This window comes from Panulirus ornatus, chromosome 16 (assembly GCF_036320965.1).
Source record: "Panulirus ornatus isolate Po-2019 chromosome 16, ASM3632096v1, whole genome shotgun sequence".
NCBI classification, from domain to species: Eukaryota; Metazoa; Arthropoda; class Malacostraca; order Decapoda; family Palinuridae; genus Panulirus; species Panulirus ornatus.
In genome coordinates, this window is record NC_092239.1 from 48807223 (window position 1) to 48830878 (window position 23656).

General features: G+C 41.3%; 1 protein-coding gene across 1 annotated transcript in view; it reads left to right on the plus strand.

Moving 5' to 3' along the window:
• The window catches only part of LOC139753938 (probable glutamate receptor), a 223803-nt gene that overhangs the window by 12425 nt on the left and 187722 nt on the right, over positions 1 to 23656 (plus strand). Inside the window, exons 5-7 of the mRNA XM_071670898.1 lie at positions 19148 to 19238; positions 20020 to 20320; positions 21431 to 21654. Coding sequence (XP_071526999.1) covers positions 19148 to 19238; positions 20020 to 20320; positions 21431 to 21654 — 616 coding nt within the window. The remainder of the gene's footprint in view (positions 1 to 19147; positions 19239 to 20019; positions 20321 to 21430; positions 21655 to 23656) is intronic.

The following is a 23656-nucleotide window of genomic DNA, read 5'->3' on the forward strand; positions in this document are numbered from 1 at the left end:
GTGATAGTGAGAAGGAGATGTGAGTGAGTATTTTGAGGTTTGTTGAATTGTTTGATGATAGAGTGGCAGATATAGGGTGTTTTGGTGGAGGTGGTGTGCAAAGTGAGAGGGTTAGGGAAAATGATTTGGAAAACAGAGAAGAGGTAGTTAAAGCTTTGCGGAAGATGAAAGCCAGCAAGGTAGGAGATTTGGATGGTATTGCAGGGAATTTATTAAGAAAGGGGGTGACTCTATTGTTGAATGGTTGGTAAAGTTATCTAATGTGTGTATGATTCATGGTGAAGTGACTGAGGATTGGCGGAAGCTTGCATAGTGCCACTGCACAAAGACAAAGGGGATAAGAGTGAGTGCTCTAATTACAGAGGTATAAGTTTGTTGAGTATTCCTGGTAAATTATATGTGTGGGTATTGATTGAGAGGGTGAGGGCATGTACAGAGCATCAGATTGGGGAAGAGCAGTGTGGTTTCAGAAGTGGTAGAGGATGTGTGGATCAGGTGTTTGCTTTGAAGAATGTATGTGAGAAATACTTAGAAAAGCAAATGGATTTGTATGTAGCATTTATGGATCTGGAGAAGGCATATGATAGAGTTGATAGACATGCTCTGGGGAAGGTATTAAGAATATATGGTGTGGGATTCAAGTTGTTAGAAGCAGTGAAAAGTTTTTATCGAGGATGTAAGGCATGTGTACGTGTAGGAAGAGAGGAACGTGATTGGTTCTCAGTTAATGTAGGTTTGCGGCAGGGGTTTGTGATGTCTCCATGGTTGTTTAATTTGTTTATGGATGGGGTTGTTAGGGAGGTGAATGCAAGAGTTTTGGAAAGAGGGGCAAGTATGCAGTCTGTTGTGGATGAGAGAGCTTGGGAAGTGAGTCAGTTGTTGTTAGCTGATGATACAGCGCGTGTGGCTGATTGATGTGAGAAATTGCAGAAGCTGGTGACTGAGTTTCGTAAAGTGTGTGAAAGAAGAAAGTTGAGGGTAAATGTGGATAAGAGCAGGGTTATTAGGTACAGTAGGGTTGAGGGTCAAGTAAATTAGGAGGTAAGTTTGAATGGAGAAAAACTGGAGGAAGTAAAGTGTTTTAGATATATTGGAGTGGATCTGGCAGCGGATGCAACCATGGAAGCGGAAGTGAATCATAGTGTAGGGGAGGGGGCGAAAATCCTTGGAGCCTTGAAGAGTGTTTGGATGTCGAGAACATTATCTCGAAAAGCAAAAATGGGTATGTTTGAAGGAATAGTGGTTCCAACAATGTTGCATGGTTGCGAGGCGTGGGCTATGGATAGAGTTGTGCGCAGAAGGGTAGGTGTGCTACAAACGAGATGTTTGAGGACAATATGTGGTCTGAGGTGGATTGATCGAGTACGTAATGTAAGAGTAAGAGAGACGTGTGGAATTATAAAGAGTGTGGTTGGGAGTGCAGAAGAGGGTGATTTGAATTGGTTTGGGCACATGGAGAGAATGAGTGAGGAAAGATTGACTAAGAGGATATATGTGTCGGAGGTGGAGGGAACACGGAGAAGTGGGAGATCAAATTGGATGTAGAAAGATGGAGTGAAAAAGATTTTGAGTGATCGGGGCCTGAACATGCAGGAGAGTGAAAGGCAGGCAAGGAATAGAGTGAATTGGATCGATGTGGTATACTGGGGTCGACGTGCTGATAATGGATTGAATCATGGCATGTGAGGCGTCTGATGTAAACCATGGAAAGTTGTTGTGTGGGCCTGGATGTGGAAAGGGAGCTGTTGTTTCGGGAATTATTATATGACAGCTAGAGACTGAGTGTGAACGAGTGGGGCCGTTGTCTTTTCCTAGCGCTACCTCGCACACATGAGGGGGAGGGGGATGTTATTCCATGTGTGGCGAGGTGGCGATGTGAATAAATAAAGGCAGACTGTATGAATTATGTACATGTGTATATATGTATATGTCTGTGTGTGTATATATATATATATATATATATATATATATATATATGAATATATATATATATATATATATATATATATATATATATATATATATATATATATATATATATATATATATATATATATATATATATATATATGTGTGTACATTGAGATATATAGTTATGTATATTTGCGTGTGTGGACGTGTATGTACATACATGTATATGGGGGTGGGTTGGGCCATTTCTTTCGTCTGTTTCCTTTCGCTACCTCGCAAATGCGGGAGACAGCGACAAAGCAAAATAAATGAAGAATATATATATATATATATATATATATATATATATATATTATATATTTTTTTTATTATACTTTGTCGCTGTCTCCCGCGTTTGCGAGGTAGCGCAAGGAAACAGACGAAAGAAATGGCCCAACCCACCCCCATACACATGTATATACATACGTCCACACACGCAAATATACATACCTACACAGCTTTCCATGGTTTACCCCAGACGCTTCACATGCCTTGATTCAATCCACTGACAGCACGTCAACCCCGGTATACCACATCGCTGCAATTCACTCTATTCCTTGCCCTCCTTTCACCCTCCTGCATGTTCAGGCCCCGATCACACAAAATCTTTTTCACTCCATCTTTCCACCTCCAATTTGGTCTCCCTCTTCTCCTCGTTCCCTCCACCTCCGACACATATATCCTCTTGGTCAATCTTTCCTCACTCATTCTCTCCATGTGCCCAAACCTCTTCAAAACACCCTCTTCTGCTCTCTCAACCACGCTCTTTTTATTTCCACACATCTCTCTTACCCTTACGTTACTCACTCGATCAAACCACCTCACACCACACATTGTCCTCAAACATCTCATTTCCAGCACATCCATCCTCCTGCGCACAACTCTATCCATAGCCAACGCCTCGCAAACATACAACATTGTTGGAACCACTATTCCTTCAAACATACCCATTTTTGCTTTCCGAGATAATGTTCTCGACTTCCACACATTCTTCAAGGCCCCCAGAATTTTCGCCCCCTCCCCCACCCTATGATCCACTTCCGCTTCCATGGTTACATCCGCTGCCAGATCCACTCCCAGATATCTAAAACACTTCACTTCCTCCAGTTTTTCTCCATTCAAACTCACCTCCCAATTGACTTGACCCTCAACCCTACTGTACCTAATAACCTTACTCTTATTCACATTTGCTCTTAACTTTCTTCTTCCACACACTTTACGAAACTCAGTCACCAGCTTCTGCAGTTTCTCACATGAATCAGCCACCAGCGCTGTATCATCAGCGAACAACAACGGACTCACTTCCCAAGCTCTCTCATCCCCAACAGACTTCATACTTGCCCCTCTTTCCAAAACTCTTGCATTCACGTCCCTAACAACCCCATCCATAAACAAATTAAACCACCATGGAGACATCACATATATATATATATATATATATATATATATATATATATATATATATATATATATATATATATATATATATATATATATATATATATATATATATATATATATATATATATATATATATATATATATATATATATATATATATATATATATATATATATATATATATATATATATATATATATATATATATATATATATATATATATATATATATATATAGATATATCCCTGGGGATAGGGAAGAAAGAATACTTCCCACGCATTCCTCACGTGTCGCAGAAGGCGACTAAACGGGACGGGAGCGTGGGGCCAGAAACCCTACCCTCCTTGTATTTTGACTTTCTAAAAGGGAAAACAGAAGAAAGAGTCACGCGGGCAGTGCTCCTCCTCCCCGAATGCTCACACTGGGGTGTCTAAATGGATGTAACGAAGATGAGAAAAAAGGAGAGATAGGTAGAAAGTTTGAGGAAAGGAACCTGGATGTTTTGGCTGTGAGTGAAACAAACCTCAAGGGTATACTGGAAGAGTGGTTTGGGAATGTCTTCGGGGTAAAGTCAGGGGTTAGTGAGAGGACAAGAGGAAGGGAAGGAGTAGCACTACTCCTGAAACAGGAGTTGTGGGAGTATGTGATAGAGTGTAAGAAAGTAAATTCTAGATTGATATGGGTAAAACTGAAAGTTAATGGAGAGAGATCGGTGATTATTGGTGCTTATTCACCTGGGCATGAGAAGAAAGATCATGAGAGGCAAGTGTTTTGGGAGCAGCTGAATGAGCGTGTTAGTGGTTTTGATGCACAAGACCGGGTTATAGTGATATGTGATTTGAATGCAAAGGTGAGTAATGTGGTAGTTGACGGAATAATTGGTATAGATGGGGTGTTCAGTGTTGTAAATGGAAATGGTGAAGAGCTTGTAGATTTATGTGCTGAAAAAGGACTGGTGATTGGGAATAACTGGTTTAAAAAGCGAGATATACATAAGTATACGTGTGTAAGTAGAAGAGATGGCCAGAGACCGTTCTTGGATTACGTGTTAATTGATAGGCGCGCGAAAGAGAGACTTTTGGATGTTATTGTGCTGAGAGGTGCAACTGGAGGGATGTCTGATCATTATCTTCTGGAGGTGAAGGTGAATATTTGTATGGATTTTTAGAAAAGAAGAGAGAATGTTGGGGTGAAGAGAGTGGTGAGAGTAATTGAGCTTGGGAAGGAGACTTGTGAGAGGAAGTACCAGGAGAGACTGAGTACGGAATGGAAAAAAGTGGGAAGGGGAGTGGGGGAGGAATGGGATATATTTAGGGAAACAGTGATGGCTTGCACAGAAGATGCTTGTGGCATGAGAAGCGTGGGAAGTGGGTTGATTAGAAAGGGTAGCGAGTGGTGGGATGAAGAAGTAAGATTATTAGCCAAAGAGAAGAGAGAGGCATTTGGACCATTTTTGCAAGGAAAAATGCAAATCAGTGGGAGATGTATAAAAGAAAGAGGCAGGAGGTCAAGAGAAAGGTGCAAAAGGTGAAAAAGAGGGTGAGAGAGTATCATTAAATTTTAGGGAGAATGAAAAGACGTTATAGAAGGAGGTAAATAAAGTGCGTAAGACAAGGAGGCAAATGGGAACTTCAGTGAAGGGGGCTAATGGGGAGGTGATAACAAGTAGTGGTGATGTGAGAAGGAGATGGAGTGAGTATTTTGAAGTTTTGTTGAATGTGTTTGATGATAGAGTGGCAGATATAGGGTGTTTTGGTCGAGTTGGTGTGCAAAGTGAGAGAGTTAGGGAAAATGATTTCGTGAACAGAGAAGAGGTAGTAAAAGCTTTGCGGATGATGAAAGCCGGCAAGGCAGCAGGTTTGGATGGTATTGCAGTGGAATTTATTAAAAAAGGGTGTGACTGTATTGTTGACTGGTTGGTAAGGTTATTTAATGTATGTATGATTCATAGTGAGGTGCCTGAGGATTGGCGGAATGCCGACATAGTGCCATTGTACAAAGGCAAAGGGGATAAGAGTGAGTGTTCAAATTACAGAGGTATAAGTTTGTTGAGTATTCCTTGTAAATCATATGGGAGGGTATTGATTGAGAGGGTGAAGGCATGTACAGAGCATCAGATTGGGGAAGAGCAGTGTGGTTTCAGAAGTGGTAGAGGATGTGTGGATCAGGTGTTTGCTTTGAAGAATGTATATGAGAAATACCTGGAAAAGCAAATGGATTTGTATGTAGCATTTATGAATGTGCAGAAGGCATATGATAAAGTTGATAGAGATGCTCTAAGAATATATGGTGTGGGAGAATATATGGTGTGGGAGGCAAGTTGTTAGAAGCTGTGAAAAGTTTTATCGAGGATGTAAGGCATGTGCACGTGTATGAAGGGCGGAAAGTGTTTGGTTCTCAGTGAATGTAGGTTTGCGGCAGGGGTGTGTGATGTCTCCATAGTTGTTGAATTGGTTTTGGAAGGAGGGGCAAGTATGCAGTCTCTTGTGGATGAGAGAGCTTGGGAAGTGAGTCAGTTGCTGTTCGCTGATGATACAGCGCTGGTGGCTGTTTCATATGAGAAACTGCAGAAGCTGGTGACTGAGTTTGGTAAAGTGTGTGAAAGAAAGTTAAGAGTAAATGTGAATAAGAGCAAGCCTGTTAGGTACAGTAGTGTTGAGGGTCAAGCCAATTGGGAGGTAAGTTTGAATGGAGAAAAACTGTAAGAAGGAAAGTGTTTTAGATATCTGGGAGTGGATCTGGCAGTGGATGGAACCATAGAAGCTGAGGTGAATCATAGTGTGGGGAGGGGGCGAAAATTCTGGGAGCCTTGAAGAATGTTTGGAGGTCGAGAACATTATCTCGGAAAACAAAAATGGATATGGTCGAAGGAATAGTGGTTTCAACAATGTTGTATGATTGCAAGGCGTGGGCTATGGATAGAGTTGTGCACAGGTGGGTGGATGTGCTGGAAATGAGATGTTTGAGGACAATATATGGTGTAAGGTGGTTTGATCGAGTAATTTCTGTAAGGGTAAGAGAGATGTCTGGAAATAAAAAGAGTGTGGTGGAGAGAGGAGAAGAGGGTGTTTTGAAATGGTTTGGTCACATGGAGAGAATGAGTGAGGAAAGATTGACCAAGGGGATTTATATGTCAGAGGTGGAGGGAACGAGAAGTGGGAGACGAAAATTTAGGTTGAAAGATGGAGTGAGAAAGATTTTGAGTGATCGGGGCCTGAACATACAGGAGGGTGAGAGGCGTGAAAGGAATAGAGTGAATTGGAACGATGTGGTATACCGGGGTCGACGTGCTGTCAATGGATTGAATCAGGGCGTGTGAAGCGTCTGGGGTAAACCATTGAAAGTTGTGTGGGGCCTGGATGTGGAAAGGGAGCAGTGGTTTCGGTGCATTATTCTAAGGCTGCTAGAGACTGATCGTGAACGAATATGGCCTTTATTGTCTTTTCGTAGCGCTACCTTGCACACATGAGGGGGAGTGGGTTGTTAATCCATGTTTGGCGAGGTGTCAATGGGAATAAATAAATGCTGACAGTATGAATTATGTACATGTGTATATATGTATATGACACTGTGTGTATATATGTGTACATTGAAATGTATAGGTATGTATATTTGCGTGTGTGGCCCAACCCGCCCACAGACACATGTATATACATACATGTCCACACACGCACAATATACATACCTATACATCTCAATGTACACAAATATATACACACACAGACATATACATATATACAAATGTACATAATTCATACTGTCTGCCTTTATTCATTCCCATTGCCACCTCGCAACACATGCAATAACAACCTCCTCCCCCCTCACGTGTGCGAGGTAGCGCTAGGAAAAACACCAAAGGCCCCATTCGTTCAAACTCAGTCTTTAGCTGTCATGTAATAATGGACCGAAACCACAGCTCCCTTTCCATATCCAGGCCCCACACACTTTGCATGGTTTCCCCTAGACGCTTCACATGCCCTGGTTTAATCCATTGACAGCATGTCGACCCCGGTATACCACATCGTTCCAATTCACTCTATTCCTTGCCCGCCTTTCACCCTCCTGCATGTTCAGGCCCCGATCTCACAAAATCTTTTTCACTCCAGCTTTCCACCTTCAATTTGTTTTCCCACTTCTCCTCGTTCCCTCCACCTCCGACACATATATCCTATTGGTCAATCTTTCCCCACTCATTCTCTCCATGTGACCACACCATTTCAAAACACCATCTTCTGCTCTCTTAACCACACTCTTTTTATTTCCACACATCTCTCTCACCCTTATATTACTTACTCGATCAAACCACCTCACACAATATATTGTCCTCAAACATCTCATTTCCAGAACATCCACCCTCCTGCGCACAACTCTATCCATAGCCCACGCCTCGCAACCATACAACATTGTTGGAACCACTATTCCTTCAAACATACCCATTTTTGCTTTCCGAGATAATGTTTTCGACTTCCACACATTCTTGAACGCTCCCAGAATTTTCGCCCCCTCCCACACCCTATGATTCACTTCTGCTTCCATGGTTTCATCCTCTGCCAGATCCATTCCCAGATATCTAAACCACTTTACTTCCTCCAGTTTTTCTCAATTCAAACTTACCTACCAATTGACTTGACCGTCAACCCTACTGTACCTAATAACCTTGCTCTTATTCACATTTACTCTTAACTTTCTTCTTTCACACACTTTATCAAACTCAGTCACCAGCTTCTGCAGTTTCTTACATGAATCAGCCACCAGCGCTGTATCATTAGCGAACAACAACTGACTCACTTCCCAACCTCTCTCATGCACAACAGACTGCATACTTGCCTCTCTTTCCAAAACTGCATTCACCTCCCTAACAACCCCATCCATAAACAAATCAAACAACCATGGAGACATCACATACCCCTGCTGCAAACCTACATTCACTGAGAACCAATCACTTTCCTCTCTTCCTACACGTACACATGCCTTACATCCTCGATAAAAACTTTTCACTGCTTCTAACAACTTGCCTCCCACAACATATATTCTTAAGACCTTCCGCAGAGCATCTCTATCAACTCTATCATATTCCTTCTCCAGATCCATAAATGCTACATACAAATCCATTTGTTTTTCTAAGTATTTCTCGCCTACATTCTTCAAAGCAAACACCTGATCCACACATCCTCTACCACTTCTGAAACCACACTGCTCTTCCCCAATCTGATGCTCTGTACATGCCTTCACCCTCTCAATAAATACCCTCCCATATAATCTACCAGGAATACTCAACAAACTTATACCTCTGTAATTTGAGCACTCACTCTTATCCCCTTTGCCTTTGTACAATGGCACTATGCAAGCATTCCGCCAATCCTCAGGCACCTCACCATGAATCATACATACATTCAGTAACCTTACCAACCAGTCAACAATACAGTAACCCCCTTTCTTAATAAATTCCACTGCAATACCATCAAAACCTGCTGCTTTGCCGGCTTTCATATCCCGTAAAGCTTTTAATACCTCTTCTCTGTTTACCAAATCATTTTCACTAACCCTCTCACTTTGCACACCACCTCGACCAAGACACCCCACATCTGCCACTCTATCATCAAACACATTCAACAAACCTTCGAAATACTCACTCCATCTCCTTTTCACATCACCACTGCTTGTTATCACCTCCCTATTAGCCCCCTTCACTGAACTTCCCATTTGCTCCCTTGTCTTACGCACTTTATTTACCTCCTTCCAAAACATCTTTTTATTCTCCCTGAAGTTTAATGATACTCTCTCACCCCAACTCTCATTTGCCCTCTTTTTCACCTCTTGCACCTTTCTCTTGACCTCCTGCCTCTTTCTTTTATACCTCTCCCACTCATTTGCATTTTTTCTCTGCAAAAATCGTTCAAATGCCTCTCTCTTCTCTTTCACTAATAATCTTACTTCTTCATTCCACCAATCACTACCTTTTCTAATCATCCCACCTCATACGCTTCTTATGCCACAAGCATCTTTTGCGCAATCCATCACTGCTTCCCTAAATACATTCCATTCCTCCCCCACTCCCCTTACTTCCTTTGTTCTCACCGTTTTCCATTCTATACTAACCTCTCCTGGTACTTCCTCACACAAGTCTCCTTCCCACGCTCACTTACTCTCACCACTCTCTTCACCCCAACATTCTCTCCTCTTTTCTGAAAAACCCCACAAATCTTCACCTTCGCTTCCACAAGATAATAATCAGACATTGCTCCAGTTGCACCTCTCAGCACATTAACATCCAAAAGTTTCTCTTTCGTGCGTCTATCAATTAACACGTAATCCAATAACGCTCTCTGGCCATCTCTCCTACTTACATATGTATACTTATGTATATCTCGTTTTTTAAACTAGGTATTCCCAATCACCAGTCCTTTTTCAGCATATAAATTTACAATCTCTTCACCATTTCCATTTACAACACTTAACACTCCATGTATACCAATTATTCCCTCAACTTCCACATTACTTACCTTTGCATTCAAATCATCCATCACTATAACCCGGTCTTGTGCATCAAAACCACTAACACATTCATTCAGCTGCTCCCAAAACACTTGCCTCTCATGATCTTTCTTCTCATGCCCAGGTGCATATGCACCAGTAACCACCCATCTCTCACCATCAACTTTCAGTTTTACCCATATCAATCTAGAATTTACTTTCTTACACTCTATCACATACTCCCACAACTCCTGATTCAGGAGTAGTGCTACTCCTTCCCTTGCTCTTGTCCTCTCACTATCCCCTGACTTTACTCCCAAGACATTCCCAAACCACTCTTCCCCTTTACCGTTTCACTCAGAGCCAAAACATCCACGTTCCTTTCCTCAAACATACTACCTATCTCTCCTTTTTTCTCATCTTGGTTACATCCACACACATTTAGACACCCCAATCTGAGCCATCCCCGCGTGACTCCTTCTGTTTCCCCTTTTAGAGAGTTAAAATACAAGGAGGGGAGGATTTCTGGCCCCCCGCTCCGGTCCCCTTTAGTCGCCTTCTACGACACGTGAGGAATGCGTGGGAAGTATTCTTAATCCCCTATCCCTGGGGATATATATATATATATATATATATATATATATATATATATATATATATATATATATATATATATATATATATATATATATATATATGTGAAGCGTCTGGGGTAAACCATGGAAAGCTGTGTAGGTATGTATATTTGCGTGTGTGGACGTATGTATATACATGTGTATGGGGGTGGGTTGGGCCATTTCTTACGTCTGTTTCCTTGCGCTACCTCGCAAACGCGGGAGACAGCGAGAAAGCAAAAAAGAAAAAAAAAAAAAAAAATATATATATATATATATATATATATATATATATATATATATATATATATATATATATTGTTGACTGTATTGTTGACTGGTTGGTAAGGTTATTTAATGTATGTATGACTCATGGTGAGGTGCCTGAGGATTGGCGGAATGCGTGCATAGTGCCATTGTACAAAGGCAAAGGGGATAAGAGTGAGTGCTCAAATTACAGAGGTATAAGTTTGTTGAGTATTCCTGGTAAATTATATGGGAGGGTATTGATTGAGAGGGTGAAGGCATGTACAGAGCATCAGATTGGGGAAGAGCAGTGCGGTTTCAGAAGTGGTAGAGGATGTGTGGATCAGGTGTTTGCTTTGAAGAATGTATGTGAGAAATACTTAGAAAAGCAAATGGATTTGTATGTAGCATTTATGGATCTGGAGAAGGCATATGATAGAGTTGATAGAGATGCTCTGTGGAAGGTATTAAGAATATATGGTGTGGGAGGCAAGTTGTTAGAAGCAGTGAAAAGTTTTTATCGAGGATGTAAGGCATGTGTACGTGTAGGAAGAGAGGAAAGTGATTGGTTCTCAGTGAATGTAGGTTTGCGGCAGGGGTGTGTGATGTCTCCATGGTTGTTTAATTTGTTTATGGATGGGGTTGTAAGGGAGGTAAATGCAAGAGTCCTGGAAAGAGGGGCAAGTATGAAGTCTGTTGGGGATGAGAGAGCTTGGGAAGTGAGTCAGTTGTTGTTCGCTGATGATACAGCGCTGGTGGCTGATTCATGTGAGAAACTGCAGAAGCTGGTGACTGAGTTTGGTAAAGTGTGTGGAAGAAGAAAGTTGAGAGTAAATGTGAATAAGAGCAAGGTTATTAGGTACAGTAGGGGTGAGGGTCAAGTCAATTGGGAGGTGAGTTTGAATGGAGAAAAACTGGAGGAAGTGAAGTGTTTTAGATATCTGGGAGTGGATCTGTCAGCGGATGGAACCATGGAAGCGGAAGTGGATCATAGGGTGGGGGAGGGGGCGAAAATTTTGGGAGCCTTGAAAAATGTGTGGAAGTCGAGAACATTATCTCGGAAAGCAAAAATGGGTATGTTTGAGGGAATAGTGGTTCCAACAATGTTGTATGGTTGCGAGGCGTGGGCTATGGATAGAGATGTGCGCAGGAGGATGGATGTGCTGGAAATGAGATGTTTGAGGACAATGTGTGGTGTGAGGTGGTTTGATCGAGTAAGTAACGTAAGGGTAAGAGAGAGGTGTGGAAATAAAAAGAGCGTGGTTGAGAGAGCAGAAGAGGGTGTTTTGAAATGGTTTGGGCACATGGAGAGAATGAGTGAGGAGAGATTGACCAAGAGGATATATGTGTCGGAGGTGGAGGGAACGAGGAGAAGAGGGAGACCAAATTGGAGGTGGAAAGATGGAGTGAAAAAGATTTTGTGTGATCGGGGCCTGAACATGCAGGAGGGTGAAAGGAGGGCAAGAAATAGAGTGAATTGGAGTCATGTGGTATACAGGGGTTGACGTGCTGTCAGTGGATTGAAGCAAGGCATGTGAAGCGTCTGGGGTAAACCATGGAAAGCTGTGTAGGTATGTATATTTGCGTGTGTGGACGTGTGTATGTACATGTGTATGGGGGGGGGGGGGGTTGGGCCATTTCTTTCGTCTGTTTCCTTGCGCTACCTCGCAAACGCGGGAGACAGCGACAAAGTATAAAAAAAAAAAAAAAATATATATATATATATATATATATATATATATATATATATATATATATATATATATATATATATATATATATATATATATATATATATATATATATATATATATATATATATATATCCCTGGGGATAGGGGATTAAGAATACTTCCCACGTATTCCCTGCGTGTCGTAGAAGGCGACTAAAAGGGGAGGGAGAGGGGGCTGGAAATCCTCCCCTCTCTCTTTTTTTTTCTTTTTTTTTCCAAAAGAAGGAACAGAGGGGTCCAGGTGAGGATATTCCAAAAAAGGCCCAGTCTTCTGTTCTTATACATTTTTTTTTTTTTTTTTTTTTTTTTATACTTTGTCGCTGTCTCCCGCGTTTGCGAGGTAGCGCAAGGAAACAGACGAAAGAAATGGCCCAACCCCCCCCCCCCATACACATGTACATACACACGTCCACACACGCAAATATACATACCTACACAGCTTTCCATGGTTTACCCCAGACGCTTCACATGCCTTGCTTCAATCCACTGACAGCACGTCAACCCCTGTATACCACATGACTCCAATTCACTCTATTTCTTGCCCTCCTTTCACCCTCCTGCATGTTCAGGCCCCGATCACACAAAATCTTTTTCACTCCGTCTTTCCACCTCCAATTTGGTCTCCCTCTTCTCCTCGTTCCCTCCACCTCCGACACATATATCCTCTTGGTCAATCTCTCCTCACTCATTCTCTCTGTGTGCCCAAACCATTTCAAAACACCCTCTTCTGCTCTCTCAACCACGCTCTTTTTATTTCCACACATCTCTCTTACCCTTACGTTACTTACTCGATCAAACCACCTCACACCACACATTGTCCTCAAACATCTCATTTCCAGCACATCCATCCTCCTGCGCACATCTCTATCCATAGCCCACGCCTCGCAACCATACAACATTGTTGGAACCACTATTCCCTCAAACATACCCATTTTTGCTTTCCGAGATAATGTCCTCGACTTCCACACATTTTTCAAGGCTCCCAAAATTTTCGCCCCCTCCCCCACCCTATGATCCACTTCCGCTTCCATGGTTCCATCCGCTGACAGATCCACTCCCAGATATCTAAAACACTTCACTTCCTCCAGTTTTTCTCCATTCAAACTCACCTCCCAATTGACTTGACCCTCACCCCTACTGTACCTAATAACCTTGCTCTTATTCACATTTACTCTCAACTTTCTTCTTCCACACACTTTACCAAACTCAGTCACCAGCTTCTGCAGTTTCTCACATGAATCAGCCACCAGCGCTGTATCATCAGCGAACAAGAACTGACTCACTTCCCAAGCTCTCTCATCCCCAACAGACTTCATACTTGCCCCTCTTTCCAGGACTCTTGCATTTACCTCCCTTACAACCCCATCCATAAACAAATTAAACAACCATGGAGACATCACACACCCCTGCCGCAAACCTACATTCACTGAGAACCAATCACTTTCCTCTCTTCCTACACGTACACATGCCTTACATCCTCGATAAAAACTTTTCACTGCTTCCAACAACTTGCCTCCCACACCATATATTCTTAATACCTTCCACAGAGCATCTCTATCAACTCTATCATATGCCTTCTCCAGATCCATAAATGCTACATACAAATCCATTTGCTTTTCTAAGTATTTCTCACATACATTCTTCAAAGCAAACACCTGATCCACACATCCTCTACCACTTCTGAAACCGCACTGTTCTTCCCCAATCTGATGCTCTGAACATGCCTTCACCCTCTCAATCAATACCCTCCCATATAATTTACCAGGAATACTCAACAAACTTATACCTCTGTAATTTGAGCACTCACTCTTATCCCCTTTGCCTTTGTACAATGGCACTATGCACGCATTCCGCCAATCCTCAGGCACCTCACCATGAGTCATACATACATTAAATAACCTTACCAACCAGTCAACAATACAGTCACCCCCTTTTTTAATAAATTCCACTGCAATACCATCCAAACCTGCTGCCTTGCCGGCTTTCATCTTCCGCAAAGCTTTTACTACCTCTTCTCTGTTTACCAAATCATTTTCCCTAACCCTCTCACTTTGCACACCACCTCGACCAAAACACCCTATATCTGCCACTCTGTCATCAGACACATTCAACAAACCTTCAAAATACTCATTCCATCTCCTTCTCACATCACCGCTACTTGTTATCACCTCCCCATTTACGCCCTTCACTGAAGTTCCCATTTGCTCCCTTGTCTTACGCACCCTATTTACCTCTTTCCAGAACATCTTTTTATTCTCCCTAAAATTCACTGATAGTCTCTCACCCCAACTCTCATTTGCCCTTTTTTTTCACCTCTTGCACCTTTCTCTTGACCTCCTGTCTCTTTCTTTTATACTTCTCCCACTCAATTGCATTTTTTCCCTGCAAAAATCGTCCAAATGCCTCTCTCTTCTCTTTCACTAATACTCTTACTTCTTCATCCCACCACTCACTACCCTTTCTAAACAGCCCACCTCCCACTCTTCTCATGCCACAAGCATCTTTTGCGCAATCCATCACTGATTCCCTAAATACATCCCATTCCTCCCCCACTCCCCTTACTTCCATTGTTCTCACCTTTTTCCATTCTGTACACAGTCTCTCCTGGTACTTCCCCACACAGGTCTCCTTCCCAAGCTCACTTACTCTCACCACCTTCTTCACCCCAACATTCACTCCTCTTTTCTGAAAACCCATACTAATCTTCACCTTAGCCTCCACAAGATAATGATCAGACATCCCTCCAGTTGCACCTCTCAGCACATTAACATCCAAAAGTCTCTCTTTCGCACGCCTGTCAATTAACACGTAATCCAATAACGCTCTCTGGCCATCTCTCCTACTTACATAAGTATACTTATGTATATCTCGCTTTTTAAACCAGGTATTCCCAATCATCAGTCCTTTTTCAGCACATAAATCTACAAGCTCTTCACCATTTCCATTTACAACACTGAACACCCCATGCATACCAATTATTCCCTCAACTGCCACATTACTCACCTTTGCATTCAAATCACCCATCACTATAACCCGGTCTCGTGCATCAAAACTGCTAACACACTCATTTAGCTGCTCCCAAAACACTTGCCTCTCATGATCTTTCTTCTCATGCCCAGGTGCATATGCACCAATAATCACCCACCTCTCCCCATCAACTTTCAATTTTACCCATATTAATCGAGAATTTACTTTCTTACATTCTATCACATACTCCCACAACTCCTGTTTCAGGAGTATTGCTACAGGAGTATTGTTTCAGGAGTATATATATATATATATATATATATATATATATATATATATATATATATATATATATGTGAAGCGTCTGGGGTAAACCATGGAAAGCTGTGTAGGTATGTATATTTGCGTGTGTGGACGTATGTATATACATGTGTATGGGGGGGGTTGTGCCATTTCTTTCGTCTGGTTCCTTGCGCTACCTCGCAAACGCGGGAGACAGCGACAAAGTATAATGAAAAAAAAAAATATATATATATATATATATATATATATATATATATATATATATATATATATATATATATATATATATATGCCTTACATCCTCGATAAAAACTTTTTACTGCTTCTAACAACTTGCCTCCCACACCATATATTCTTAACACCTTCCACAGAGCATCTCTATCAACTCTATCATATGCTTTCTCCAGATCATAAATGCTACATACAAATCCATTTGCTTTTCTAAGTATAACTCACATACATTCTTCAAAGCAAACACCTGATCCACACATTCTCTACCACTTCTGAAACCACACAGCTCTTCCCCAATCTGATGCTCTGTACATGCCTTCACCCTCTCAATCAATACCCTCCCATATAATTTACCAGGAATACTCAACAAACTTATACCTCTGTAATTTGAGCACTCACTCTTATCCCCTTTGCCTTGAGTCCCTTGAGCACTCACAGCAACTGACTCACTTCCCAAGCTCTCTCATCCCCAACAGACTTCATACTTGCCCCTCTTTCCAAATCTCTTGCATTCACCTCCCTAACAACCCCATCCATAAACAAATTAAACAACCATGGCGACATCACACACCCCTGCAGCAAACTCACTAGCTTATAATGACTTAATCATCCGGAAAAATCTTGATGATGCAAGAAATAACATGCCAATCTGGATTATTTCTTCTTTTTTTTTTTTTTTTGCTTTGTCGCTGTCTCCCGCGTTTGCGAGGTAGCGCAAGGAAACAGACGAAAGAAATGGCCCAACCCCCCCCCATACACATGTATATACATACGTCCACACACGCAAATATACATACCTACACAGCTTTCCATGGTTTACCCCAGACGCTTCACATGCCCTGCTTCAATCCACTGACAGCACGTCAACCCCGGTATACCATATCGCTCCAATTCACTCTATTCCTTGCCCTCCTTTCACCCTCCTGCATGTTCAGGCCCCGATCACACAAAATCTTTTTCACTCCATCTTTCCACCTCCAATTTGGTCTCCCTCTTCTCCTTGTTCCCTCCACCTCCGACACATATATCCTCTTGGTCAATCTTTCCTCACTCATCCCCCTCCCTGTGCCGAAACCACTTCAAAACACCCTCTTCTGCTCTCTCAACCACGCTCTTTTTATTTCCACACATCTCTCTTACCCTTACGTTACTCACTCGATCAAACCACCTCACACCACACATTGTCCTCAAACATCTCATTTCCAGCACATCCATCCTCCTGCGCACAACTCTATCCATAGCCCACGCCTCGCAACCATACAACATTGTTGGAACCACTATTCCTTCAAACATACCCATTTTTGCTTTCCGAGATAATGTTCTCGACTTCCACACATTCTTCAAGGCCCCCGGGGATTTTCGCCCCCTCCCCCACCCTATAATCCACTTCCGCTTCCATGGTTCCATCCGCTGCCAGATCCACTCCCAGATATCTAAAACTCTTCACTTCCTCCAGTTTTTCTCCATTCAAACTCACCTCCCAATTGACTTGACCCTCAACCCTACTGTACCTAATAACCTTGCTCTTATTCACATTTACTCTTAACTTTCTTCTTCCACACACTTTTCCAAACTCAGTCACCAGCTTCTGCAGTTTCTCACATGAATCAGCCACCAGCGCTGTGTCATCAGCGAACAACAACTGACTCACTTCTCAAGCTCTCTCATCCACAACAGACTTCATACTTGCCCCTCTTTCCAAAACTCTTGCATTCACCTCCCTAACAACCCCATCCATAAACAAATTAAACAACCATGGAGACATCACACACCCCTGCCGCAAACCTACATTCACTGAGAACCAATAACTTTCCTCTCTTCCTACACGTACACATGCCTTACATCCTCGATAAAAACTTTTCACTGCTTCTAACAACTTTCCTCCCACACCATATATTCTTAATACCTTCCACAGAGCATCTCTATCAACTCTATCATATGCCTTCTCCAGATCCATAAATGCTACATACAAATCCATTTGCTTTTCTAAGTATTTCTCACATACATTCTTCAAAGCAAACACCTGATCCACACATCCTCTACCACTTCTGAAACCACACTGCTCTTCCCCAATCTGATGCTCTGTACATGCCTTCACCCTCTCAATCAATACCCTCCCATATAATTTACCAGGAATACTCAACAAACTTATACCTCTGTAATTTGAGCACTCACTCTTATCCCCTTTGCCTTTGTACAATGGCACTATGCACCTATTCCGCCAATCCTCAGGCATATATATATATATATATATATATATATATATATATATATATATATATATATATATATATATATATATATGTGTGTGTGTATTTTCTTTTTCTTTTTGTTATGCTTAGTCGCTGTCCCTTGCTTTAGCAAGGTAGCGTAAGGAAACAGACGAAAGAATGGTCCAACCCTCCTCCATGTACATGTATATACATACACTCCCACATACGCACATATACATAACTATACATCTTAACGTATGTATACATATACATACACAGACATATACATTTATACACATGAATATATCTATGTTAGATTCCTTCATGCAATATCGCCGCCACCCCGCCACACATGAAATGACACCCCCCCCCCCCCCCCCCCCCCCCCCCGCATGCACTGGAGGTAGCGCCAGTAAAAGATAAAGGCGACATTCATGCACACTCAGTCTCTAGCTGTTATGTTTAATACACCAAAAACAGCTCCCTTTCCGCATTCAGGCCCCATGAAATTTTCAATGGTTTATCCCAAACGCTTCACATGCCTGGGTTTAATCTATTGACAGCACGTCGACCATGGTATACCACATTGTTCCAATTTTCTCTATTCCTTGCACGCCTTTCATCCTTCTGTATGTTCTGGCCCCGATTGCTCAAAATCTTTTTCAGTCCATCCTTCCACATCCAGTTTCGTTTCCCACTTGTCCTCGTTCACTCCACCTCTGACACATGTATCCTGTTTGTCAATCTCTCCTCACTCATTCTCTTCATGTGACCAAACCATTTCAATACATCCTCTTCTGCTCTCTCAACCACAGTCTTTTTGTATCACACTTCTCTCTTACCCTTTCATTACTTACTCGATCAAACCTCCTCACATCACATATTGTCCTCAAACATTTCATGTCAAGCACATCCACCCTCTTCGCACAGCTCTATCTATAGCCCACGCCTCGCAAACATATATATATAGATATGCATTCATTTAATTCTTATCCATTATGCTTTCCTTACCAGGTACCAATACGTGCTGTCTCCTGATAGACTTTGGGGATTTAAACGCGATGACGGGTCCTGGACCGGCATGATTGGTATGGTAAAGAGGGAGGTGAGTGTCTTGGAACATAAGTCATGTTGACAGATTTGGGATCAGGGTAGTAAATGTAGTGGGGCAATCAGTATAGTATTGGGTCCGGGTCCTGCTCGTTTGGTAATAATGAGCTGGTTAGTTCTAATGACGGGATTTGTACGTACAGGACAACGGTGAATGGTCCTCTTGTCAAGGGTGTAGTGAGTGAGGAAGGCATTGAGATGGAAGACAGGTCCACTGTGGAATTTGTGATGAGAAGAAAGGCAATGTATATGTACAGACCATTGTGGGTATTAGAAATGTATGGTCATGTAGAACAGACCTTTGATGAAGCTCTGGGCAGGAAGATTTGAAGCAGTTGGGTGCAAGGAGGCGACGTAGTCCGAGGATGGATGGACAGAAGCACTTAAGGTAGAGTTACTACCGCAGTGACTGGAGCCTAGCATGCAAATGAAGCATCTGTGTATGGAAGTGGTATAAATGAAGACTTTGGTTTCTGTTGAAGGAGCAACGTAACCTATTGAAAGAAAACGTAATAACAGTTTTTATTTAGTATGGAAATTTATGTTCAAACTATGTGATGTCTGCAGTAGGTAGTGATAGGTAAGTAGTGCGTTGTTTGTTGCGATTGCTCTCTTGTTTATGGTATGTGGTGTGCTGTTGTAGTAGCCATGGGAAATATTCTGCTATTGACCTTAGTAATTTGTGTATGGATTATAGATTATAGATACTTAGAGTTTATATCCACATAAAAGGATGATTGATTCAGAGAGTACAAAAATGTCTCTTGTATACACAGGAGGTGGATGTCGCTTTTGCACCTTTCGGTGTTACCAGCACCCGAGCTGAAGTCATAGATTTCACGCATCCCATGTTGATACAATACTGGACAATGCTGGGTGCACGGGGGCGGCCAGAGGTGGACCCATGGGGCTTCCTGCTTCCCCTCACGCCCCTGGTGTGGGTGGCTATCCTGACGACGCTGCTTCTAATGCCCGCAGTGGTGGAGATACTCTCTACATGTCTGTCTTTTAAGGATGCTGATTATGAGAATTGGTTATCGACTACTTTCGCCTTTTTGCAGGTGCTCCTACAGCAGAGTAAGTCGACGATGGCGTGAGGCAGGTGTTACTGCACGTCATTATTGTTACTGCACTTCACTATTGTTACTGCACGTTACTGTGACCAACCAAAGTAAGTGATGTTGACTAAGCTAGAAAGGAGGCCATCTGCACCATACCTCCGTAGCGTAGCGGTTAGGGTAGCGGTTAGCGTTGCTGACTGATATCACGCACGGGTCCGTCTAGGTTCGAATCCTGTTCGTGGTAGTTGATCCAGAGCTCTCCCAGATGCTCATCCTCTTACAGAGCTGGTCGATGAGTTCAGTGAGTGTATCCCATTAGAATAATCAAATATTTCTTTTGCTCAAGTAGTTCCAATTATTTTACATAAGCGTATTCTAAAACGGCAAAAAGATGCAGTGTTGATGTGTGTTTCGACGTGTTTATGGCTATCGTTTATTTGATAGCAAAATTATTTTGTGAGAAGGTAAGCGACCCTCGCTGAAGAATCAGATGATAAGAAAACAGTCTGATTCAAATCATCGGATCAATAATGGAAGAGTATGTATACAAATGAGAGGGCATTATGTGGCTATAAAGATAGCATTTGTTTAGTGGTAACAAATAAACGTAAGTAATATAGAGAATAAGAGATGTAAGGATTTGAAGTGGGAAATTGTTATGTTGAGGGAAGACTATAAAGAGATAAGCTGAATAGGTAGAAATTATTACGAGAGTTATTTTCAAAGACTAAAAGGTATTCGGACAAAGTGTAATAAAGGAACCATGAGATCAGAACTGTAGGTACGAAAGTAACCAAGAGATTTGAGTTCAAATGAAAAAGAAGAGAGGCCTTTGGACGATTTTTGCAGGAAAATAGTACGAATGACTGGGAGATGTATAAAAGAAAGAGGCAAGAGGTCAAGATACGCATGTAAAATGAGAATTCGTCGTTAGATATGGATATGAAACTAAATGAAGGCAGTTCTCAAAGGATTGTGTTAGTAGCGTGCTGTGTCTATGTATGGATTAATTCTCAAACAAATGACATTCTAGAAGTCTGCGTTACGAGTGGCCATAAAACACACAACGAAAATGAAATGTTATAACGTGCAGCGTGCTTACGTTATCATACATTGCTACCAACAGATATTTTGGTGGCTGGCAACAGGTGGTGGTTGTGGGAGCAGCTGGTGTTTGGGGTGTGGATGATGATGACGCTGGTGTTAACACGGAGCTACGCCGGCAACCTCATGTCCCTGCTGGCCGTGAAACACATCCACGAGCCATTCCAGACCATCAAAGACGTGCTGGATCACCCATCGGCAGCCATGATATGGCAGACTGATTCAGCCCATGTGAACTATTTTCGGGTAAATCATTTCCTTTCGTTCTAAGATTATATGACGCTATTCGAGGTGAAGTTGTCGAGAGTGACCTCTGCCGTAATCGTTTCACCTGTTTCTTTATTCAATCGCCGGCTCCGCCCAATGGCATGGCGGCTGGTATGTTATACTCTAGTTCTCTTAGTACTTAGTCTTAACGATGTAATTACACAAGAGCGGATTAAACATTAGTATCCGGGTCCGTGTGATTATATCTATATAGCTATCAATCTATCTATTTATCTAATCTATCAAACTATCTATCTATCTATCTATCAATCTATATATATATGTATATATATATATATATATATATATATATAACTTATATATATATATATATATATATATATATATATATATATATATATATATATATATATATATATATATATATATATATATATATATATATATTATCCCTGGGGATAGGGGAGAAAGAATACTTCCCACGTATTCCCTGCGTGTCGTAGAAGGCGACTAAAAGGGGAGGGAGCGGGTGGCTGGAAATCCTCCCCTCTCTTTTTTTTTTTTTTTTTTTTTTTTCTTTTTCTAATTTTCCAAAAGAAGGAACAGAGAAGGGGGCCAGGTGAGGATATTCCCTCTAAGGCCCAGTCCTCTGTTCTTAACGCTACCTCGCTAATGCGGGAAATGGCGAATAGTATGAAAGAAAAAAAAAAAAATATATATATATATATATATATATATATATATATATATATATATATATATATATATATATATATATATATATATATATATATATATATATATATATATATATATATATATATATATATATATATATATATATATATATATATATAACTGTTTGAAAATTAGGAGAACTTTTCCAAAATGAAGTTGTCAGTTTTATGATAATGTGTTTATAACTGAGTGTTCAGGATTATCTTTTTTATTGAAAAATGGATAACAAAATTATTAAACAGTAAAGAGGTTAAAGCTGTGAAAGTCTAGTAGAACAAAGCTGGGAAGTTTTTATACTGTACTGGAGCCTGGCCATCTGTGGTAAGTAGTGGCACTGTGTTGTGATTGTTACTGGCACTGAACATGCATATAGTTTTACATTTTATGTTTATACAGATGAGCATATGCTTAAGAGTAAATGATTGAAAAATGAATTAGGTTTCATCACAAATGCTTTTAAACATTTATCACTTTGCATTACCTAGAAAAATTGGTCATATATCTTTTTGCATCATGAAAAATGATGATCACAGGATTCAGGGCAGTGCAGGGTAAATAAGTCAAGTTTAGCTTTCCAAAATTAGCAATAACATTTTGTAGCAATGCGTGAATATGTTCATTTATAGTGTAGATTTTAGGTGCCTTATCAGTAGTTATTGTCATTCTCCTGTTTGATAGAATCCAGTTCCCAATATAACTTTGTGATGTTATCCGTCCATACATATACATTATTTTTTTCTTTACAACATATCCCTGGGGATAGGGGAGAAAGAATATTCCCACGCATTCCTCACGTGTCGTAGAAGGCGACTAAAAGGGACGTGAGCTGGGGGCCAGAAACCCTCCCCTCCTTGTATTCTAACTTTCTACAAGGGGAAAAAGAAGGAGTCACGCGGGGAGTGCTCATCCTCCTCGAAGGCTCAGATTGGGGTGTCTTAATGTGTGTAGATGTAACCAAGATGAGAAAAAAGGAGAGATAGGTAGTAGGTTTGAGGAAAGGAACCTGGATGTTTTGGCTCTGAGTGAAACGAAGCTCAAGGGTAAAGGGGAAGAGTGGTTTGGGAATGTCTTAGGAGTAAAGTCAGGGGTTGGTGAGAGGACAAGAGCAAGGGAAGGAGTAGCACTACTCCTGAAACAGGAGTTGTGAGAGTATGTGATAGAGTGTAAGAAAGTAAATTCTAGATTGATATGGGTAAAACTGAAAGTTGATGGAGAGAGATGGGTGATTATTGGTGCATATGCACCTGGGCATGAGAAGAAAGATCATGAGAGGCAAGTGTTT